Source organism: Pan paniscus, chromosome 6, assembly GCF_029289425.2.
Source record: "Pan paniscus chromosome 6, NHGRI_mPanPan1-v2.0_pri, whole genome shotgun sequence".
Lineage (NCBI taxonomy): Eukaryota > Metazoa > Chordata > Mammalia > Primates > Hominidae > Pan > Pan paniscus.
Window position 1 is genome coordinate 157,587,897 of NC_073255.2, and position 21,306 is coordinate 157,609,202.

Here is a 21,306-nt window from a genome sequence, read left to right on the forward strand (position 1 = left end):
TCTTATTTAAAATTGTGCCTTAGCGATACCTAGCATTAGAGAAAATTACTTATCTTTGTAAAAGAAACACAAAATGCTGTCGGAATTATTTTTGCATCTTTTTGGAAACACCTTGAAAATAGATAATTTATGAAATTTGTGGGGTAGGGGTCAACTATTTCCATAGGAATAAGATGCCCAAAATATATCCTAAATATTACATGTGTGCAGGCAAAAGATAAGGAATCGGTACAGGCAATTTACTGGAAATACTTTTCTCGCTCTCAGCTTGTGAAAACCAGCAAAGACCTGGTTTGTTTCCAAACTTTCATTTAGGTTTTTATGCCCCCTAGCGGGTATTTGGTATTTCTGCAATTATAAAATAATGCTGATATTTTTCAGCAATTCCTTTGTGCATTGTGAGTTCAGACTCTTTATGTTGACAATATTTAACATCGATACTCCCTTAAGTATCTTAAGTATTCAAATGAGAAGTTTTAAACATTATTTGGCCTATAACACTTTGGATAATTTAATAACACCTGTGAAAACACTTTTCATGAAAATGCATATGAAAACATATAGTATCATGGAGTTCCCTGACTCCCTTGAATTTATCCACGCACTCCTTGAAAGTTCATAGACTCCGAGGTAAAAATCTCTAATTAGGGTGTGGAATCCTCTAGCTTCTGCTTTCATTTAGTGGGCGCTAATTAAGATTATTAATGCTGTGAATAGTGGAAACAGTTTTTTTAAAATACACTGTTAAAAGTTAACAGTAGCTCATAATTTGGCTGAAACAAGAAATAACGCAGAATACTTTAAACAACTATATACATTAGCTGATCCAAAAAAAAATGTTCTTGGGCTTTGATCGTATAGTAATTGATCCTCCAGGCAAGAGTGGTGGAGATAAAATCAAGGCAACTTTTTAGGCAAATGTCGATTTTAAAATGTCAAAGAGAAATCTGCCTATTGTGAAGTAATACCAGGGCCCCTCTGGCAAACAAGTTCAATACCACAAGCAGGTGTTATGTAACAACACTCAAAAAAAAAGGTCATTTGCTATTTGCAAACATTACAGCTACTATAAAAATCATCCATCAAACTGTGATCCTTCTAGAATACCAAGCTGATGGCAGAAAATCCATGAATAACATAGATACTCAGACCCTAAGGGGTAGAATTACTAGTTACAAAGTGATCCAGCTTCCAGGTCAGAAGAAATTGTTTCTTAGACCTCTCAGACTAACACTCTGGTCAAAGAGAAAAATTCAGTGGATAGGTCAATAATTTAAACGCACATAGACGTACACACATAATCAACTAACGGCTTTCACCAGGGCGTTATACACATTACTTACTTTCATCTAACTTTTTAAAGGATACCTGCTTTTCAAATACTTACACTCCAAATACTGATTCATGTCCCATGTGAGTTTCTTTTAATTATTGTAGTAGTTGAAATGCAGCATTTTTTGAACCAGCAACTGCCCTATACAATGTACAGAATGCTCCTGAACTTCTGTGCACCTGCACAGGATCTGTTCATTCATTCTATTCCTTATACCTAGTAATTCACAATTTTTCCTTGTAAAAAATGAAAAAGATAATGTGAGAGATTGAGTTACAGTAAGCATCAAGGTTTATTTTAAAATCAGAATTTTCTTCCTGTTGTACAAGGATCTCTTCTATCTTCATGATTATTTATCAATTACATGACTTTTGTTTTATCTTTTAGTATGTGTGGGACATACTTTCAGAGATGGAAAGTCACGCATTAGCTAGGGAGATTTGCCTCATATAACATTTGTACTCTATCAAATGAACATACATTTATACCCATCAAATAAAAAGAGAAAAAATAGAAACTATATGAATAGGACTAGGAAGCTAACAGTATTGTTTGAAGATGGTGTAAGAAAATTCAAGGAAATATTTCTCCATTTGAGATATAAAGACAGCCACATCATGCAACTTCTGAACTAGTCATGCAACTTCTGAAGAAATACTAAACAGGGAAATATTTAGTAAGGTGTCAATAACATTTGGTTTACAATGAATTATGTTTTAAAATTATGCATATTTTCAACCTATCAATATTACTTGATAAATAGGAAGATGGATAGATGGATGAATGGATGCATTGTCTGCCTGAATTAATCAGATTTCATGAGATTTAGTATTAAGTAGAGTGCATGCCAGAATTCAAGAACTTTGCATGAAACTTTTTGATAATATTTGAGACAAATCTTTAATAGCCAAAACTTAAATCTCTTCTGAGGAATTGGTCTTCCACCCAAAATAATCTTCAATATTTGGCAGAATATAAAATTTTAGCCAGTATTTTTGGGAGGTATGCAAATTTAGAATTAACATTTTTATGCAAAAGGCACTTCCATATTGTACCTTTTTAACCGATATGAGGAAGAAAGGGAGCCATAAACATGAGGTCTGGCAGATGTCCAGGGTGAAAAAGGAGCAGAAGGAAACTGGTGGCTCTACTGACATAGTAAATATAGGAGAAAGAAGGAAAACTTAGAAGCAGGGGAGAGTAAAAAGAGTATGGGGGGCTGGGCACGGTGGCTCACGCTTGTAATCCCAGCACTTTGGGAGGCCGAGGCGGGTGGATCACAAAGTCAGGAGATCGAGACCATCCTGGCCAACATGGTGAAACCCCTTCTCTACTAAAAATACAAAAATTAGCTGGGTGTGGTGGCATGTGCCTGTAATCCCAGCTACTCAGAAGGCTGAGGCACGAGAATCGCTTGAACCCAGGAGGCAGAGGTTGCAGTGAGCCAAGATGGCACCACTGCACTCCAGCCTGGCAACAGAGGGAGATTCCGTCTCAAAAAAAAAAAAAAAAGAAAGAAAGAAAGAAAGAAAAAAGAAAAGAAAAGAGTATAGGGAAAAGTTTCCTTTCAATTAACGATGTTCAAGTTGCTGTATTATCTAAAATATTTGATAGTTATTCTCTCATGATATATTCTCTTTTTTCGTTCTTCTTCTTCTTTTTTTTTTTTTTTTTTTTTTAATTTTGAGATGGAGTCTCGCTCTTGTTGCCCAGGCTGGAGTGCAATGGCGCCATCTCGGCTCACTGCAACCTCTGCCTCCTGGGTTCAAGAGATTCTCCTGCCTCAGCCTCCCAAGTAGCTGAGATTGCAGGCATGTGCCACCACACCCGGCTAACTTTGTATCTGTAGTAGAGATGGGGTTTCTCCATGTTGGTCAGGCTGGTCTTGAACTCCTGACTCAGATGATCCACCAGCCTCTGCTTCCCAAAGTGCTGGGATTACAGCTGTGAACCATTACACCCAACCTCCTTCTTATGTTTTTGCGAATTCATTCTTTATTTTCTTAGACTTTAGGGGCTTCTTGTAGTCTTTTAATCAATCTTATTAAATACAGAAAAAAATATATATGAATATAAACCCCACATTATGTCATGTTTTGGTGTAACTTTTTTGGGGAAATGATTTTTCAACGACTGAGTACATAATATAAAATTCTAAAGAAAAACAGAAAGAATGAAATAAATAATCCTACTGGGCTTAGCATAAATTTACAAATAAGGAGTCAGGAAAAATGAGATTTTTTTTATATTGAATATAAATAATAAAGTACCAACAGGAAACCAAGTTGCCTAGGATATAAATAATCATTAAAAGGTGGCAGTATTTTAGAAACACTTAAACTTTCAATGATCATTTCACCACGGTGTCACTTCTCAATATAAGCTTTCTATTCTAAGCCTTTCCTCCACGGAATTTCAGAGAGATGTGATTCCTGAGGTGTATAATGCTGTTTTGCTTCTTGCTATGAGTTTGAATACTAGTTAGAAGATCTTTTGTTAAACAAAGAAAAGCAGCTGGTTTTGCCAATGAGATATATCCCATCCCTAGCAGATTCTGTGCTCAATTACAAGTTGCAGATAAAAATTACCCATTTCCATTTCTCCAGGTCACTACTAAATGAGAAGAGAGACAAAATGAGTAATGTAAAAACAGACATGAATCATACTATATTTTTTGCTCTTCTCCAACATATTCGAATAGTGAGATATGCTTAAAATATTACAAATATCAACAGCAGTCAACTTTAAGCTGATAAAGGGAGCAGGGAGAAGGATAGAAAGAGTAATGTAAATTGTACCAAGGAGTATGAGGAAGAAAGCAGCTGGTGTTCCATGGGAACCAGCCAAGGGCTCAGGCTGTCCTTACATGAGAAATTGCAGGACAGCCTGGACTGTCTTAGCACCCCTGCCTGTTCTACTTCCTTGTATTCTCTTACCATCTCCTCTGCTTTCTCTCACAACAGCAGAGCCTTGGAGACCATCCTAACTGGCTATAACATGGGGAAACTCTGTGTCTCTACCCAAGAGCATAAACGTGAGAGAAGATGTTCCCACTGATGAACACTTTGTGCCCCCTTCCTCTTCTCACCATAATCATTGCAGTCCTGCCCAGTCCTTGCAAATACTCACCTGTGCTTTCTCAGTTGTGAAGGAATGTTGGATTATAAAACAAAGAGATGGTAGAGCTAAAAAATAAATATTTTATTTGGTGTAGATTAGCCTAGCTTTATGACACGAAGCTTATGTATCTGCAACCTCTTTTACCTTATGAATCCTTCTAGACTGTGAATTTGCTGCCTTTCAATAAACTGGTGTATCTCCTTACTTTTCGTAATTTTCTCTAATAATTGCAAGTATGCTGAGCTTGCCTATCCTATGACATAGTGATCCTAGAATACAAAAAGTAAACAGTAAATAATGATTTTTTAAAATCTTTCAAGGGCAAGAGAAACTATACGATGGATTCACTTAGCTAGTTTATATATTTATATTTTAAAAGGCTTATTTTAATAACATGGACTCAGTCCTTGTATTCTTTAGCCATAATAAATAATTGAGTTTTTATTAAAAATCAAATCCCTTTTTTAAAAGCCGTGTGTGTGTGTGCGCGCGTGCGTGTGTGTGTCTGTGTATGTACCTTCTCTGGGGCTTACTGCATAATCAGTGTGAAGGGGAAAAACATTGTGTATAAAATATGACTGGACATTCAATGTGAACTGTGACAGATACATAATTTGGTTCATATGTACACAGCATTGTATAAAAAGGAGTTGACCTTCCAATCCCACTGACATACCTCTATAGTAAGAATATCCCCAAGACTTTTAAAAATCATCTTCTAAATTCCTTTAGCTTTCACTGTTTCTTCACTAACATAACCTTTAGATTATAATTTAGCTTCCCAGATAGAAGGAGATCGTGTTTTATATGAACACAGCATTCTGGTTCTTAGGTTATTATTTTTGTACTATAAATTAATACTGTTATTCTGGTGCCAAAGCCTTGTGGGAACTTCAGCTATGTTAAATTAGCTCAACTACTGATCACCCACAAACACCAACAGGAATGAGTACCTGGATCTTCAAATCAAAGGACCAGAGCTCAGAATAGGGTCACTAAATGTGGCACTAGATAGTATCACCTTCTGTCTCTCTCAACAGTTTTTCTTCAGCCAATTCCTCTCCATCTCCATATTGACACACATATGTTTTCCCACAAAACAATGTTAGAGTGACTATTGCCTAGGCTACCTCTCAAGATACAATATAACCCCAAGTCCTCCTAAACTCCCTTGAGCATGGATTCTAGTATGTGAGTTCCTTTGATCCCTGTCTCTCAGGACTACACCGTCTGAGCATTGAGCTCTCCAAAGCCCCAGAGTGAGCATGGAGTAGTTGGAGCTCAGACACAGCTGGGTAACTTCGGCAATAGTAAGATGGAAAGAACTCCTCCTTGTCCCCCGCCCCAGGAGTGCACTCTAGACAAAGTCTCCATCAGTAAAGAAGAGAAAGTGTACTCATTCAACTAATATGTAGTAGGAGCTGGCCTTATGCTCACGAAACACAAAGTAGAACCGCTCCTGCTTTAGCAAGTTTACGTTCTAATGTCAGTAGGGTGGATGAGGAGTGAAAAAATAAATCAATAAATAAGAAAATGTTACTTGTTAATAAGTACTCTGAAGACAATCAAATGAGGAAATGTTACAGAGAATGAATAGGAAAGAGAATAAGACTACTGTGAATTAGGTGGCCAGAAAATCACTTGGATGGAGACATTTAAATGGCACCCTGAATAATCACCATCTGGGGGCTGCACACAAAACAGAAGGCCAGATGGCCAGTGTGGCCAGAGGCCAGTGAGCTTGGTGAAAGGTGGTGTAAAATACAGGCAGGAACTAAATGAGGTAGGCCCTTGGAGGCAAAACTGAGGAGTTTGGATTTATTTCAGTTTCAAGTCCATGTCAGGGTTTAAGCAACATAGCAGTAGTCCAATCTCCATTTTTAAAACCAAAGTTCTGGCTGCTATGTTGGCATGAATTGTAAAGTGCTAAATGTAGAAAGGAGAGTCAGGTAAGAAGCTATATCTATGGCTCTGGCAAGAAATAACCACGGTTTGGTTTATTGTCATAAAGAGACTTGAATGGGATACAATTTGGTTTGCCCAGAGACAACAAGACCAGCTAAGAGATGAAACGTTGATACTGGCAATTAAGGCGATGGCTCTTCTAATTTTGGTATGAACAACTGCATGGTGGTGATTCTGTTTAATTATAAGTGGCAGAATTGTGGGGGGAAAATATTTGAGAGAGGAAGAGGAAGCTAGGGAAATGAGAGTTCCATTTTGGTTAATTTAAATTTTAATGGGCTCTTAGGCATCCAGGGGTAGAAATAATCAGACCAGACCACTCAAGATATGAATCTGATTTTCAGGAGAGACATCATGGCTGTCAATATAAATCAAGAGCATCAGCTGCATAGAGATAGTTTTAAGCTATGAGATTGGACAAAGTCACATAGGAAGTGGGTTTATATGGAGAAGATAAGAGGACTGAAGACTGAGACCTAAAGTACTCTAAGGTTTAGAAATCAGATAAGGGGAAAGGAGGCAGAAGAAAAGATGGAGAAGTGGTAGCCAATGAGATAGGAGGGAAAATAAGAATATTTTCTAATACTAAAGCCAAGAATAAAAGGAGTCTTTCAAGGAGAGAATAGTCAACTAATAAGCTACAAATGAGAGATTGAGTTAGATTTTTATGGAGAAATGGCCATTAGATTTCACAAGTGAAGGTTAATGGGGACCTTGAAAAGTTTATTTTTTAAATGATGACATCTGGTGAAAGGAATGTGATGTGCTACTTTTTCTACTTAAATTTCATAACCAATTGAATGTTGAAAAAACTAAGTGGAAAATTGTGTTATCCAGACTCTAAATTTCAGCATAGAATTATTGAGTATTAAATAAATGTAAAGAACTGTGTCACGGCATATAAAGGAAAAATTGAAGAGCTATCATTACATCATCTGACTTAAAATATTTTCCAATCAAAAAGATTACTTAATGTTAGAATCACTTTCTATAAGGTTGAAAGGTAATTTTTATATTCAGATATTTATAATTTCTGACATTAAAGTCTGAAGCCATGTATATTATAGTCACAAAGTAGAAATAGATATGTCCAAAAAATCATTTGACTTAAAGGAAAAAATTCTTAGTTTCAGGTAGAAATGTCTTTCTGTGACTTAAAACAATATATATATATTTTTTCTTTAACCCAGGTATGGTGACATGGTGCCAAAAACCATAGCAGGGAAGATTTTTGGTTCTATCTGTTCACTGAGTGGGGTCTTGGTCATTGCTCTACCCGTTCCGGTGATTGTATCCAACTTCAGTCGCATCTACCACCAGAATCAACGAGCAGACAAACGAAGGGCACAAAAGGTGCGTATTCAACTCCGTGCAACCATGGTTTAGCACTTCCCACTTTTTATAATGAGCTTTAAAATTTCTTAATGGTTATTCAGTGCTCTGGATTGGTCAGTAGTTGCATCAATCAGGACCGAGTAGGTTATTCTACACTAAAAAGAAACATAACATCTCAGTGGCTTAAAACAATAAGCAATATTTCTGAATCATGCTACAAGTCCATTACTTGTCCAGAAAATAGAGAGTCCATCTTGACAGTGTACTTCTGCAGTCACTCTAGCAGGAGTAAAGGGCATGATGAATCACACACTGCTTTCTAATGTCCCTCCTGGAAGTGGTTTGAGTCACTTTCTTGTCTATTGCATTAACCAAAGCAAATCACACAGCAATGTCTAATTTCAAAGTGGGCAGGAAAATACAATTCTACTGTGGGGCCAGAAGCAGAAAATAAGAAATATTTGACGAACAGCACTAATGACAGTAGCAAAATCAGAAACAGATTCTTGGCAAATTTTATTAAAATCAGATTTCTAGATCTGATTCATTGAGTCTCTATCTATCAAGGGTCAAACTGGTTCCAGTAGACGAGGGTTATTAAAGGTCACCAAGATGTGTCTCAGATATTTTACATAGTTGACACAGGAAGTAATCTGATCATCTGTAGCTGAATTTTATTCTCGTCCCAGCAGCTTACCGTTTGTTTGAACTTCATGCCAGGTAATTAATCCCTCTAAGAATAAGCATAGCATACACTCAACTGTAAAATGGGGAAAATAATAAATAATAAGATTAAGATTATATACAAGTATATGTAAATTTATATAAACACATCATATTATCAATATTTAATGTTTACTGATGGTTTATATGTGTCAGACATTAGCCTAATGTTTTTCACAAAAGAATTCATATGTTAAAAGACAAACCTTAGCCAAATTAAATTGAAAAGTTTAATTGAGCAAAGAACAACTCATGAATTGGGCAGCCTTTGAAGCCAGAGTAAGCTCAGAAACTCCAGCACAGCCGCATGGTAGAAAAAGATTTACAGGCAGTAAAAGGAAAGTGACATACAGAAAACAAAAGTGAGGTACGGAAACAATTGTACTGATTATAGCTCAGCATTTGCCTTATTTGAACACAGTTTGAACAGTTGGCCCCCTTTGATTGGCCAAAACTCGGCGGTTGGCACAAGAGTGGGTTACAGTCTGTTTACTCCTCCATGTAAGTTACAGTTCACTATGCATAGAGAAACCTTTAGGCTAAACTTAAAATATGTAAGGAGGCAACTTTAGGCTAAACTGGAGTCAACACATACAACCTTCACAAAAACTCTGGTGTTAGTTACCATTATTATCCTCATTTTTATAGATGGGAATCCTCAAGTACCCCCAAATTAAGCAATTGTAAAGTCACATACCTGTAAGTTGGAGATCCACCATTCCATCCAAGCCATTCTGGCTCCCAGGTTCATATACACAAACACTATGATAAAGTGCCTCTCAGAAAAGCTATGTAAATGTTAGCATACTTCCCTTCCCCAATCTTTGTCAAAATAGTCACCTTGAGAGGCAGGGCCCTTGTTACTTAGAAATAATCTTGGAAATCTCTTTTGTAGTTTCTTTTGGACTTATGGCACTGTATTTCCAGTGTTCTTCATGGTCATTATATCTTTGTCCTTTAAGGATAGATTCATTTTTTAAAAAATATCCAAAACCATTCATAATCATGACTAAAGTAGATGCACAACCTAGGTGATGTGTTATAACTACAAAATATCATGAGAGATTTTGGTATAGTTATTCACTGGCTTTGTAGGTAATTCCAGAACGGGATCTTAAGCACGCATATGAACAATGTCAGCCTCTTAAGTAAAGTATACAATCTCATAAAGTAAGTCTTTGGAAAGTTCTAGTTAATCACTGTGGCCACACAGCATATTTGTCCAGAGAACTAATTTATGCCCACTGTCAAAGATCTTCTTCCTTTAGCAAAGAATCACTTTTTCAAGCTCTGTAGTTACTTGCTTTATGGAACCCTTCATTTTTGGACAAATGCCTAGCATTTAATTATTACAGAGAAGAGTTAGAAATAGTCCAGTCAACATGGATATAGAGAACTGATCATCTAACGAATAGGGAGGAGTAGAAAAAGGCACCCTCTGGACAGTTGTAGTCTTATGTAGGGAATACATACCCTTGGCAAGCAGAGGTAAAGGGATTTCAGCCACAACTGACCCCACCACCAGGGACCTTCAAGCATCACAATCATGACGCTGCCCATACAGTACAGTCCCTCTACTGAGTACAAACACGCATTGTCTAAAATAACAGGATCCTACCAAAAGTTTAACTTTCAACCACCCATCTATCTCCATTCTAGACATTTCTCCTTTAGTATAAGAGCCAACTGTATGAAAACTATAAAAAGCACAAATCTAAATTTCTGATAAACCAATTTCCCAAACACTTGTATTTCTTCAGAGTTTGTCATCTGCAACAAAGAAATCAATAAAGAAAACCTTAGAATATTTTAGAAGCCTTTTGGTCTACTAAATATTAAATACTAAAATACATTTAGAAATCAAAAGTAAATAATGTGACATTCTAAAAGTACACTAATTGAAAAGTATATTTTGTGAATGCTTTTTGGTATCTTTAAAATATTTGCTATATTTTTGGTTTCTACCATAATGCAATGAATTTTACAGAGTTTTACTACTGAAAAAATTGGATTAATAAAGTCAAATATAATAACCAAGTATAATATGTCCAGTATGTAGACTGTGACCAATAAACTGAACATAATCTTCTAAGAAAGAACAGTGGATATGAACTAAATAAGTTACCAGGGGATATTTTCTATTTTCCTTCCCAAGAGATTAGGGGGGAAAAAAAGCAGAACAAACGCCCATTAGGCTAAGACAGTTTATTTATCTGGGACTGGGCTATGTGCCAAATATTAAAGTTATGCAAAAATGACCAGCTAATTCAGTCAAGCAAGCATTCAATTCAGTAAAAACATCAGTCCAACTGACTAATAAAAGTAATATTACAAAATGGTTTGTTAGACCATATTTTTGGTGTTTAATTCAATTGCCACACCAAGACCAAGCAAAAGCATGAAATAGACACAATATTAATTTTAGAAAATTCCTATCATCACTATCAGAAATACTTTCCTTCTTCTAGTTTCTTCCATTTGCAAGTACTCTTCCTACTTTAGCTGTCCACTCCTGCCATATACAGGGAATACATGGTTTACCCCATTTCTATCAATCATTGATAAAGTCTTAACTAAATACTGACATGCTGGTGGGTATAGGCCTAAACTGTGACACCTCTCCTCTACTCCCACCATTGGTAATTATATTTTAATAGATTTATTGATTCTCGTAGTTATACTATAAGTATTTACTGAGTAGAATGTATTAGCCAAAATAAAGCTAGATTAATGCAATGACAAGTGGCAGGTTGACATTTTGAAGCAGCTCTTTTAATATATGGATCACATCACCTAATCATCTGCATACTCACAGGCTAACCTGTGAGTAATTATCATATAATAATCATAGTAGTAATTATAGTTATAATTTAATAATACTAATTGCGACAACAAAAACCCTCACTAGTTTCTAGAATGTCCCAGATGTTTTATATCTGTTTTTTTTGTAATATTCACAATCAACTTGCAAAGGAAGTATACTATTTCCATTTTACAGATAACTTGCTCATGCTCACAAACCTAGTGATTAAAGTCCAAGGCAAAAAAATTCTAGTATTATTTGAACTATGAATATTTTAGGATATTCCTATAGATAATTCTAAATGCAGTGAGAAGTTTAGAATCAATGAGCCAATGTATAGTGTAATATTTTTAAATTTCACATTGACTTAGAAAGATACTACCCATATGTAGTCTGCCATTTATCACACCCTGCTAGGGTGGTTTTCAAACTTTAGATTCATTAGAATCATCTGGAAAGCTTCCACACACACACACACACACACACACACACAAACAAAAACAAAAAAAACAAAACAAAACAAAAAACAGATTGTTGAGCCCTACTCCCAAATCATCATTCTCTGTAGTTTTGGGTTAGAACCTGAAATTTTGCTAATAAATTCCCAGGTGATGCTGATATTGCTGTTTGGAAGACCACATTTTGAGAACCACTGCCTAGTACATTCAGCAATGTCAAAATCAAAGATTTTTATTTAAGTAGAATAATGAAAAAGCAAGAAATAACTACTTGCTAGAACCTGAGAATAATCTCTTGGGTTATCTACTGTTAAAAACAAAATTACCCAGCTCCTAATTCCACCTAAGAATTTGGTCTTGGATGCTCTCCTATATCCTCTTTCAGTTCTCACCGCTTCCAACATGGAATCCTCTTGTAGACCTCTCATTGCTTAGCCTCTTCCACTAACCCAAATCCCAGCCCTTTTTCTGCTTAGCCCTGCCATCTCCAGGATTAACCAAGTTCTGGACCTAGGAATGTTGCACTGTCTGCCACTGACTTCTTTCTTCTCTTTTTATTGTAGTTTGGTACTAACTTGTCTCATTTCTAGCACAGCTATTTTTCTTAGCAAGTGAAAAGATTCCAATAAATGCCTTAAACTTCTAAAAGGTGATAAAGTTTACTATGTTGCCTCAAACTGAGGCGTTTTACTAACCCTTAAATGAAAGAAACAACTGTAAGCAAAATTTCCAGAATGCATGTTACAGGGAGTGTGGAGGCAGGCATTTGAGGAATAAGGAATTACCAAAGAGAAACACCTTCATTACCTCACTTTTAAGGCTGCCTAGGATACCTTTATTTTTCAAAAGATTTTGTGATTTGGTAACAAGATGGCCCAATAACTTCCTTTAATCTACCTCATACCTCATCTAGAAATGACTGACCATTTAAAGAAATCAATGTCTCAGTGGTGTTTGGCTTATAGATCCTTCTCAGATTGACTTCCACCCTCTGTTCCACAACATAAACTATAAAGTTTATGTCACTTGGCGTAATTAAAAAACAATCTACTTGATAAAACCCATTGTGTTCCACTGCATTCTAGCCTGTGAGTACTTCACAATACAAGATTTCTATGTCAAATTAGTTTGAGGAAATTTGCAGATTATATATCCCTGTTCTTCTCACAGTGATCATCCACAATGTCATATGGTGTGAGGAACCCGGGAGCAAAGGAACCTGTTTAACACCTCAGCATTTCCCAGCCTTTTCTTGACCACAGAACCAGTCATTTGCTTCATCTGTTTGATTTAGATTTTACTTACCACACTTACGAATTCCTTGGAACCAACTTTGAGAAATCCTGCTAAGATTAGATGATTAGACAAAAACTGCAGCTATGAAGAATTGGGATGCATAGGAAGAATATGTTTATGAGACAGACAACTTTTTTCCAAATACCATCACCATTTAAGGCAAATAAATTATTTGAAAATAACTATGAAGCTTTTTTTACACTGAAAATGTAAACCTTGCTTTAATTAAAATTTAAGAAGTCTCCTACTTTTCATACAGCTAAAATAAAGTACTTACTGAAACTTTTCTCCAACTTCCATATTATTTGCTGGTACTTTGCCATTCCAGAAGTTGTATGTCCTAAAAGGGTCGGGGGTAAGAGACTGAAAGGAATACATTTCTTTTTACCAGCAGATGGCTTTCTTTTAACCTCCCAATTACATAATTGGTGCTGCCAAGATTGTCATACTGAGTGGGTCAGAAGTAAAATGATTTCCTAAAATATCTTTGTAAAATAATTTCCCTCAATTACCTGCTGTAATCACAAGTCATGAAGGCTAGCATTCAACAGGCATTTGTTGTGGTGTTCCGCAAGACCAATTAAACCAATTAACTCCTATGGAATTGTAGTCGGGTCAAAGAAAAGCCATGATTGAAATCTAGATGGGAAGTTCTTTTTCTAACACGCTGCATGACTTAGCAAAAATGGATAGTCTGTCTCTAAAGCAACTTCTTTTTCCCTAAGCTTAGAACTACTTCTGCAGTAGTGTTTGCCACCATATGTAGGCTTTCCATTATATGATGAGAAATATATGTCATTTTATTTTGCTGGACTGTATTTTTGGTTAATGTATATGTTTTCTTAATAAAAGAAAACAGTTTTACCCAATGCTGCTGCTGAATGCTTAGAGAATGAAGGGAGGGAGGGAGGAGTTGGGAGTCAGGAGTAGAAAGGCAATGAATGTTCCAGGAGACTAAAGAGACTTTAAGACTGAAATTTCAACAATAACCCCTTTTTGGAAACCAATATATAAATTGCTTATTTCTGAATTATTAAGCTAATTCTGAGTTGTTTCCAAATGTCCTTGTCACTTGCTACTGTTTCACTGAGTCTGGTCTGAAATCCTGAAACTGCAGCCCAGCTTTTGAAGTTAAAATTTTTCTACCTTCCAATTTCATTCTCTACTATTGTGTCAGTATTTTGAGTGATCTAAACATTATGTTTCCAACAAAGAATGAAATTTGTCTAATTTTCTCATCATTTATAAATATGGTCTTTGTACAAAGTATATTATTTTAACCTGGAATCAGCACACAGGAAGAATAAATTTAGGAAGGAAGGGAAGAGGGGTGGAGTTAAAGACATGATATCTTAATGCGATTTTGAGAGCTTCAGACATCTCAGTGCTACTCTCAAATGATATGTGTGAAAGGCATCTTGGTACAATAACTTTGGAGGGAAATTTGGTAAGACCTAACAAAAGAAACACACACACACACACACACACACACACACACACACACACACACACACACGTGCACTCCCTTTGGTCCAGGAATAATTTTGCTTTCAGAAATATGTCTTGTAGATAAGCTCATCATCATATTCAAAGCAGGCAGCCTTGCTTATAGTTGCCAAAGATGCTTTAAAAATTAATTGGCAGTTGGCCTGGTAAATAAATAATTATTTGTTTATACTGTGGTATATTATACATTCATTAAAAATGAGATGGATCTTTATATGCATATATGGAAAGAGTTCTGAGATGTAATTAAAAAACACAACTAAATGCAGAGGAGTGTGCAGAGTATTCTGTGGAGTAAAAATGTATGTGTATATACATGTGAATATATCTACTTGCTCTTTTATGCTTAGAAAATTTCTCACAGGATTCTCTAGAAATATTACCAATGATTGTTTCTGAAGCCTAGGAGTGGGATGGCTCCAGGGTCAGAGACAATTGTTTGCATGCACTTCTGTAGTATTAAAAATTGTGTCATATGTATATATTTATTTTTCATTTAAAAAATCTAGATAATTTTAAAATTTTTATTAAAAAGAGCATTCCAGGACTTGAGACTAAAGATAGTATTTTTCTAGGTTGTTTAGAAGGGAAAAAGAAGAAGTTTTGTGAGATAAGCTTACAGGAAACTTATCTAAGCCATCCCAGTCTCTGTTTTACATACACTTGCTAGCTACATGTAATACAAATAGAATGGTCACCAAAATAGTGCTGTCCAGGAAGGGGAAACGAGACTGTTTCCATGACGGTCTAAATGCACGTCAACAACAACAGTTAAAAAGTAGAATGGAATATCAGAAATCTGGCTACACAGCCAGATCCTTAGTACTTTCACTTTAGGGATCTAACTGTAACTTAAAGGAACAATTGAACTGGCCACCTAAACCCTCTACATTGAAGGATATTCTCTACAGACACACACACAAAAAATGCTTTAAAAATGAAAAACAATGTTTAAATCTCTCTGGATAGGCTCACTATGTTCTTGTTCTTCATTTCAGCCAGTTCAAGAGTGAAATACAAATCAGATGCACATACAGTTGTGTGGACCCGTGCCGGTAGACAAAGTAGATAAATTCACAGTTGTTTTTGTTTATTTGTTTGTTTGTTTGTTTGTTTAGAGAGAGAGTCCATGTTGTTTGGCATGGGATCTACCTTGGCTAATTTAAAGGATAATTGCAAAAATATAATTTTATATTGGAGGATGCAGATATAGATGAATAATGATTCTTAAAAAAAAAAAAAGAAAGGAAGGAAGGAAGGCAATCAGTTCTTGGTACTTAGTTACTAATTTTTTTAAGGACATTAGTTTAAACGAAAAGGAGTTGGCAGCTGGTTTCCTGAGCTACCGGTCTTCATTTCATTAAGTTACTCAGATCGGGATAAATGAAAATATAAGTAAAGTAATACTGCTATTTTTATTTTGACAGAATTGAAAGAAACAATAATGAAATAACTTGATCTTATTGTAAAGACTTAATTATAATTCTTAAAGGCATAAGCCAGCTCCAAGGTAGTTCATTGATTTTACTGATAAATATTAACTGAAATAAAGCACTTAAAAAGGTAGAGAGGTAATTTTCAATAGTTGCATTTGAAAAGCTGGCTTACTTTTAAAAATATGTAGGCTGACAATAGGATTATACAAGGGTTCATTCACTGTTTTAAGGAAACGATTTATAAATGTTAATGGGATGTTTATTTTTTTCTCCTATAGAAAGCTAGACTGGCCAGGATCCGGGCAGCCAAAAGCGGAAGTGCAAATGCTTACATGCAGAGCAAACGGAATGGTTTACTCAGTAATCAGCTGCAGGTACAATCAATTACATCTCTTTTTTTAATGTTCAATTTCTTGGTTTAATATTGATTTAGTTCTACTTCCCTATAATTTTATTATGGCTAATTATGACAATGGCTATCCAAACAACAAAAGTGTGTTTGTTTGTGTTTTTTTAATAACTTCACCCTATACATCCTTGTTGGCTGTAGAAGGTTAGAAACTTCACTATGAAATACTGCCAGTGAATCATGATGCCTATTCATCATTGGGCAATATTTCTACACTGTCTCTTATTAACAATGGTAAAGGTAAAAAAAATGCTTAATAATTCAAATGCCTAATTCTTTTTCATTTCAAATTTATCTTCCTTAACGTTCATTTGGGTCAGGGGTTGGGGTGGGTGGCTAACATGATGTCTTGTTTTACTTCATAACGAAGAGGGAATACTATTCAGTGTTAGGAAGATCATATGGCATAAACTACAATTTGAGAAAATTTATTTTTACTCCAGAATTTTCCTTTAATATTTAGGACTCCAATCTTTACTTACAAAATAGCTTTTATTTACGTGCACATGATCGTGGTTTCAAAATTTTCTAAGCACTACGCTAAATTTGATCATCAAAACATAACAGATTCCCATCTTACAAACATAGTTGCTAGTTGAATGAGTAAAAGAGATTTAAAATTTCAATTCAAGGAGGCATGTCTAAAAGACCAGACCATTCATTTGATGAAATTGTAAATGCCGATCATCCAACTTAACAGGAACTGCACATTTGTTCCTTTCTAGTTAAAAAAAAATAAAATGTTGCCAGTTAATAGAGCAGATCTCTCTGTGGAAATATGTAGCCGAGGTTCGAGTTGTTTGCAAATAAAATAGAAAGCTCTTCTGTCTTCTCTTTGTTAACAGTCCTCAGAGGATGAGCAGGCTTTTGTTAGCAAATCCGGCTCCAGCTTTGAAACCCAGCACCACCACCTGCTTCACTGCCTGGAAAAAACCACGGTAAGGAGACAGCATGACTGCCTTCCCTTGCTCTCTGACAGTAATTCCATTTGCTTTTGTGCATACTTAATGCTTCCGAGTGTGATTTCACTGTCTGCATTACTGGAAAACATGCTAAAAAACAAACAAACCAAAACCCCACAATATTTGAAATTACTTTGAAAGATGTAATGACATTTCAATTTGGAAAGTATTTTAGAAACTTATTTAAAATGTTTTATTCTTAGCTGCTGTCTTAACTCTAGTCTAAGAAGTCAGTTAATGCAGATGAAGAGTGGTCTTCCAATAGTAAATCCTACACAATATCATTTTCTGTGATTCTTAAAATGCGGATTAGACAGAAAAAAATTAATGGTGCTCGAGGGTCCCTAGCATCTAGATCAAGAGAATAGCAATAGCAATAACAAAAAACAGAGAACAATGGAATATAAGCATTTGTTTCATTCACAACCATAATGAATAGAGATAGATAATAGAAACTATTCTCATTAGAAAAATGACTCATGTAATCACTGGTATGCCCTTGGGTGCCAAGGAGTGAGTCTGTATTTCTCCACTTACAAGCTCTTGTTTGGACCTCCTCATTGGCAAATCTACCAATTTCTTAACCAGTTTGTAAATAGGAGTCATAATCTATGATAATCACAGAGCAGAACAAAATCTTCACCATATTTGGATCATGTCAGCTCACTCACTCTCGGGTGACACATGATTTGTATTCTCAGTTCCAACGTATTGCCTGTTCATGTACTTATTTACCAATAGAGTCATTCAGCAAATATTTACTACTTGCCTATTATGTGCCCAAGAGTGAGCCAGACCCAAGAAACGCCATGAAATGAGGTGTGGCCTCTGCTACCATTTAGCCTCTGTTTATAAGACAAAATCCCAGACAGGGCTGTTACTGGAAAAGAGCAGCGAACATGGAAAGCAACAACGGTGCCACAGTCAAGAGAGTAAAGAGGGCAGAGCCATGAGGGGACAGGTCAGGCAAGGCTTCCTGGAGGAACTTGAGTGGAGACCTGCAGGGTGACTAGGAGTTAGCTAGGCAGAGCAATGAAGGGGCTAACAGGTGATACAAGTACCTGAAGAAGGAAAGAACTCAGCCTAGGAGGAAGTGAAATAATTTAAGAGTGGTCAGAAGAAGAGAGTGTAGCATGGCAAAAGAGGAGCTGAAGGGAAAGGCAGTGTCCAGATAATGTTAGGCTTTGCAGCCATGTGGGCAATTTTGATCTTTAGTTCATGGAAATCATTTAAATGTTTTAAACAAGGTAGTAACATGATTATACTTGCATTTTTAAATAAAGATATGGACAGGTCTATAACCTAGTAGGATAAATTTGAAAGTTAAATGATACATTAATAATAAAATGTTGGCCAGGCGCAGTGGCTCACGTCTGTAATCCCAGCACTTTGGGAGGCCAAGGTGGGCGGGTCAACTGAGGTCAGGAGTTCAAGTCCAGCCTGACCAACATGGTGAAACCTCGTCTCTACTAAAAATACAAAAAAATTAGCCAGACGTGGTGGCGGGAGCCTGTATTCCCAGCTACTCGGGAGGCTGAGGCAGGAGAATTGCTTGAACCCAGGAGGCAGAGGTTGCAGTGAGCTAAGATGGTGTCACTGCACTCCAGCCTGGGCAACAAGAGCCAGACTCTGTCTCAATAAATAAATAAATAAATAAAATATTTTTATTCCTATCTTTTCTGTTCCCTGTATTTTCCTTTTTTGAGGGCTTTTTTTAAAATCAAAAATCACTAACACCAACTAATATAAATTATGCTACCTACAAAAGTATGTAGTAACTAATAACAGAATGACTCCTGCACTTTCAATCACTGATGAGACAAATTAGAATCTCATGCATTATAACTTAGGTATGTGAAACCATGCATTGTAAGAGAAGGAAACAGATTGTGAATCTTTTGTGCACCATTTTTTCTTTGAAATTTAATATTTGAAATATTAATTTCAAATATTTCTTTGAAATTCTGTCTTGTCCGATTATATTATTCTCTAGACTTTAAAGAGTAGAATGTTAAATTTCATTTATTTCAAAATGCTTGTCTCAGCAAAGAAATGACAAAACGAGTAGCTAAAACATAATCTATTTCTTATTAGCCAGTGTCTTGCTTCAATTGTTTTACTCATATTTTAGGATGAGAGATGGTTAAGTGGAATTTGGTATGTGCAAAGCCTTCCATTATAAGACTATCCCCACCCATGCAAAGAAAAACAAAATAGTAATTGAGGTCATTCTCTAGTAGTTCAGACCAAAAATGTTTTCCTTTATATTTCTGAGGTGAAATTCTTCCATAGGCATTTCAGGAGGTTTTTTGTCAAACATTTTAAAAGCAAAATTGATACCATGTTTCTATAAAATACGATATGTGAAATGATGCCTATTGCTATTTGCTACTGGGCTGGAAGTTAGGAAATAGTGACGGAAAAACCCCAAATGCATACAGAGATCATGAGTACAGCCAGTGATGCCAGTGATGTATTACGAAGATTACAAAAAAGGCCACAAAAGTTCAATGTTAATCCCTTCTGGGTCGAACACAGAGTGACACATTCGGCAGACAATTATATTTTACTTATGTAACGAATAAGTCATATTTTTCTGTACTGGGCATTTTTAGAGGAACATATAAAGAAATGGATAGTGTCTTAGGGGTCTCATTTTCTAATTTAGAAATGTTTTCAATCCCATGTGAAAAGATTTGCTAATATATAACAGACAATCTAACTTGGGGCATCCTATTAAAATACTCTCTTTTCCATAACTTCAACCTTTTTAAAAAATAAAGTCAGTGGGAATTTCTAATTTCCCTGTGGGTTTTATCTATATGCATTTTTTAGGTTTTTTTTTCCTTATCATTTACCTTCCAGATTTTATGTTTAAATAAATAAATGATATTTCAAGATAAAGTTAGTCTATAAAGGGACACTAAATCAGCCTACAGATGTCAATCTCTAGGTTTAACTACAGAGATATTTCCACATAAATGCCAAAAAGAAGTGGTTTTGATGTCAATCTTTATGAAAATGGTTTTATTTAACCATTGTATCAAGTCTAACTATACTTGGGCAGATTTGAGCTTTAAAAATAAAGCTATGTATTTCGTTTTTAAAAATGTGCTTCTCTGTTTCTTCATTTACTTACAACTGTGGAACAGAATCACGAGTTTGTGGACGAACAAGTCTTTGAAGAAAGCTGCATGGAAGTTGCAACTGTTAATCGTCCTTCAAGTCACAGTCCCTCACTGTCTTCACAACAAGGAGTCACCAGCACCTGCTGTTCACGACGACACAAAAAAACTTTTCGCATCCCAAATGCCAATGTATCAGGAAGCCATCAAGGTAGTATACAAGAACTCAGCACGATTCAGATCAGATGTGTGGAGAGAACACCTCTGTCTAACAGGTACCTGAGATTAATCTGTGTTGTCTACACACCTGTGCTGGTTCCCAGGGTGTGTCTTCTGCACTCATGTTGTCACTTAAGTGGCATCTAAATCCCTAGCTCCTATGGTTCAGGAAGAGACAAAAATGGTAGCGTAACAAGTAGGAAAATGGTTCTGCTTGCATATCCATTAAGGGTTAAAAATAGTGGTTATATCAATATTAAAAGAGTCGAAAGAAGAAGAGATGATTGGGTGCACACAAATGTGTTTTTCTCTCTTCTGTTCCACAACCTTTTCTTATTTGGGCAAGGACTTTTATACTCAGGAGTCTCTTATATATTCAATAGCCTGAAATGATGGTGGACACTACTAAAAGAGTCAAATGAAATTGAGATCAACATGGCTAAAAATTATTGAACAGCACGTAAAAATATACAAACACACTCTCTGTAACAGTAAAAATGAAAACTTTGCCTACATAAATCATTTCTATCAATATATAATTTTGATCAGAAAGGTATTTTTGGCCATATCAAACACAAAATCAACATAATACAGAAAATAAGTGAAGTACTAAAAT

General features: G+C 35.8%; 1 protein-coding gene across 1 annotated transcript in view; it reads left to right on the top strand.

Annotated features, from left to right (window-relative positions):
- Positions 1-21,306, top strand: part of KCND2 (potassium voltage-gated channel subfamily D member 2) — a 481,026-nt gene that overhangs the window by 450,196 nt on the left and 9,524 nt on the right. The window contains exons 2-5 of the mRNA XM_003808643.5: positions 7,609-7,771; positions 16,254-16,349; positions 17,230-17,322; positions 20,499-20,746. Coding sequence (XP_003808691.1) covers positions 7,609-7,771; positions 16,254-16,349; positions 17,230-17,322; positions 20,499-20,746 — 600 coding nt within the window. The remainder of the gene's footprint in view (positions 1-7,608; positions 7,772-16,253; positions 16,350-17,229; positions 17,323-20,498; positions 20,747-21,306) is intronic.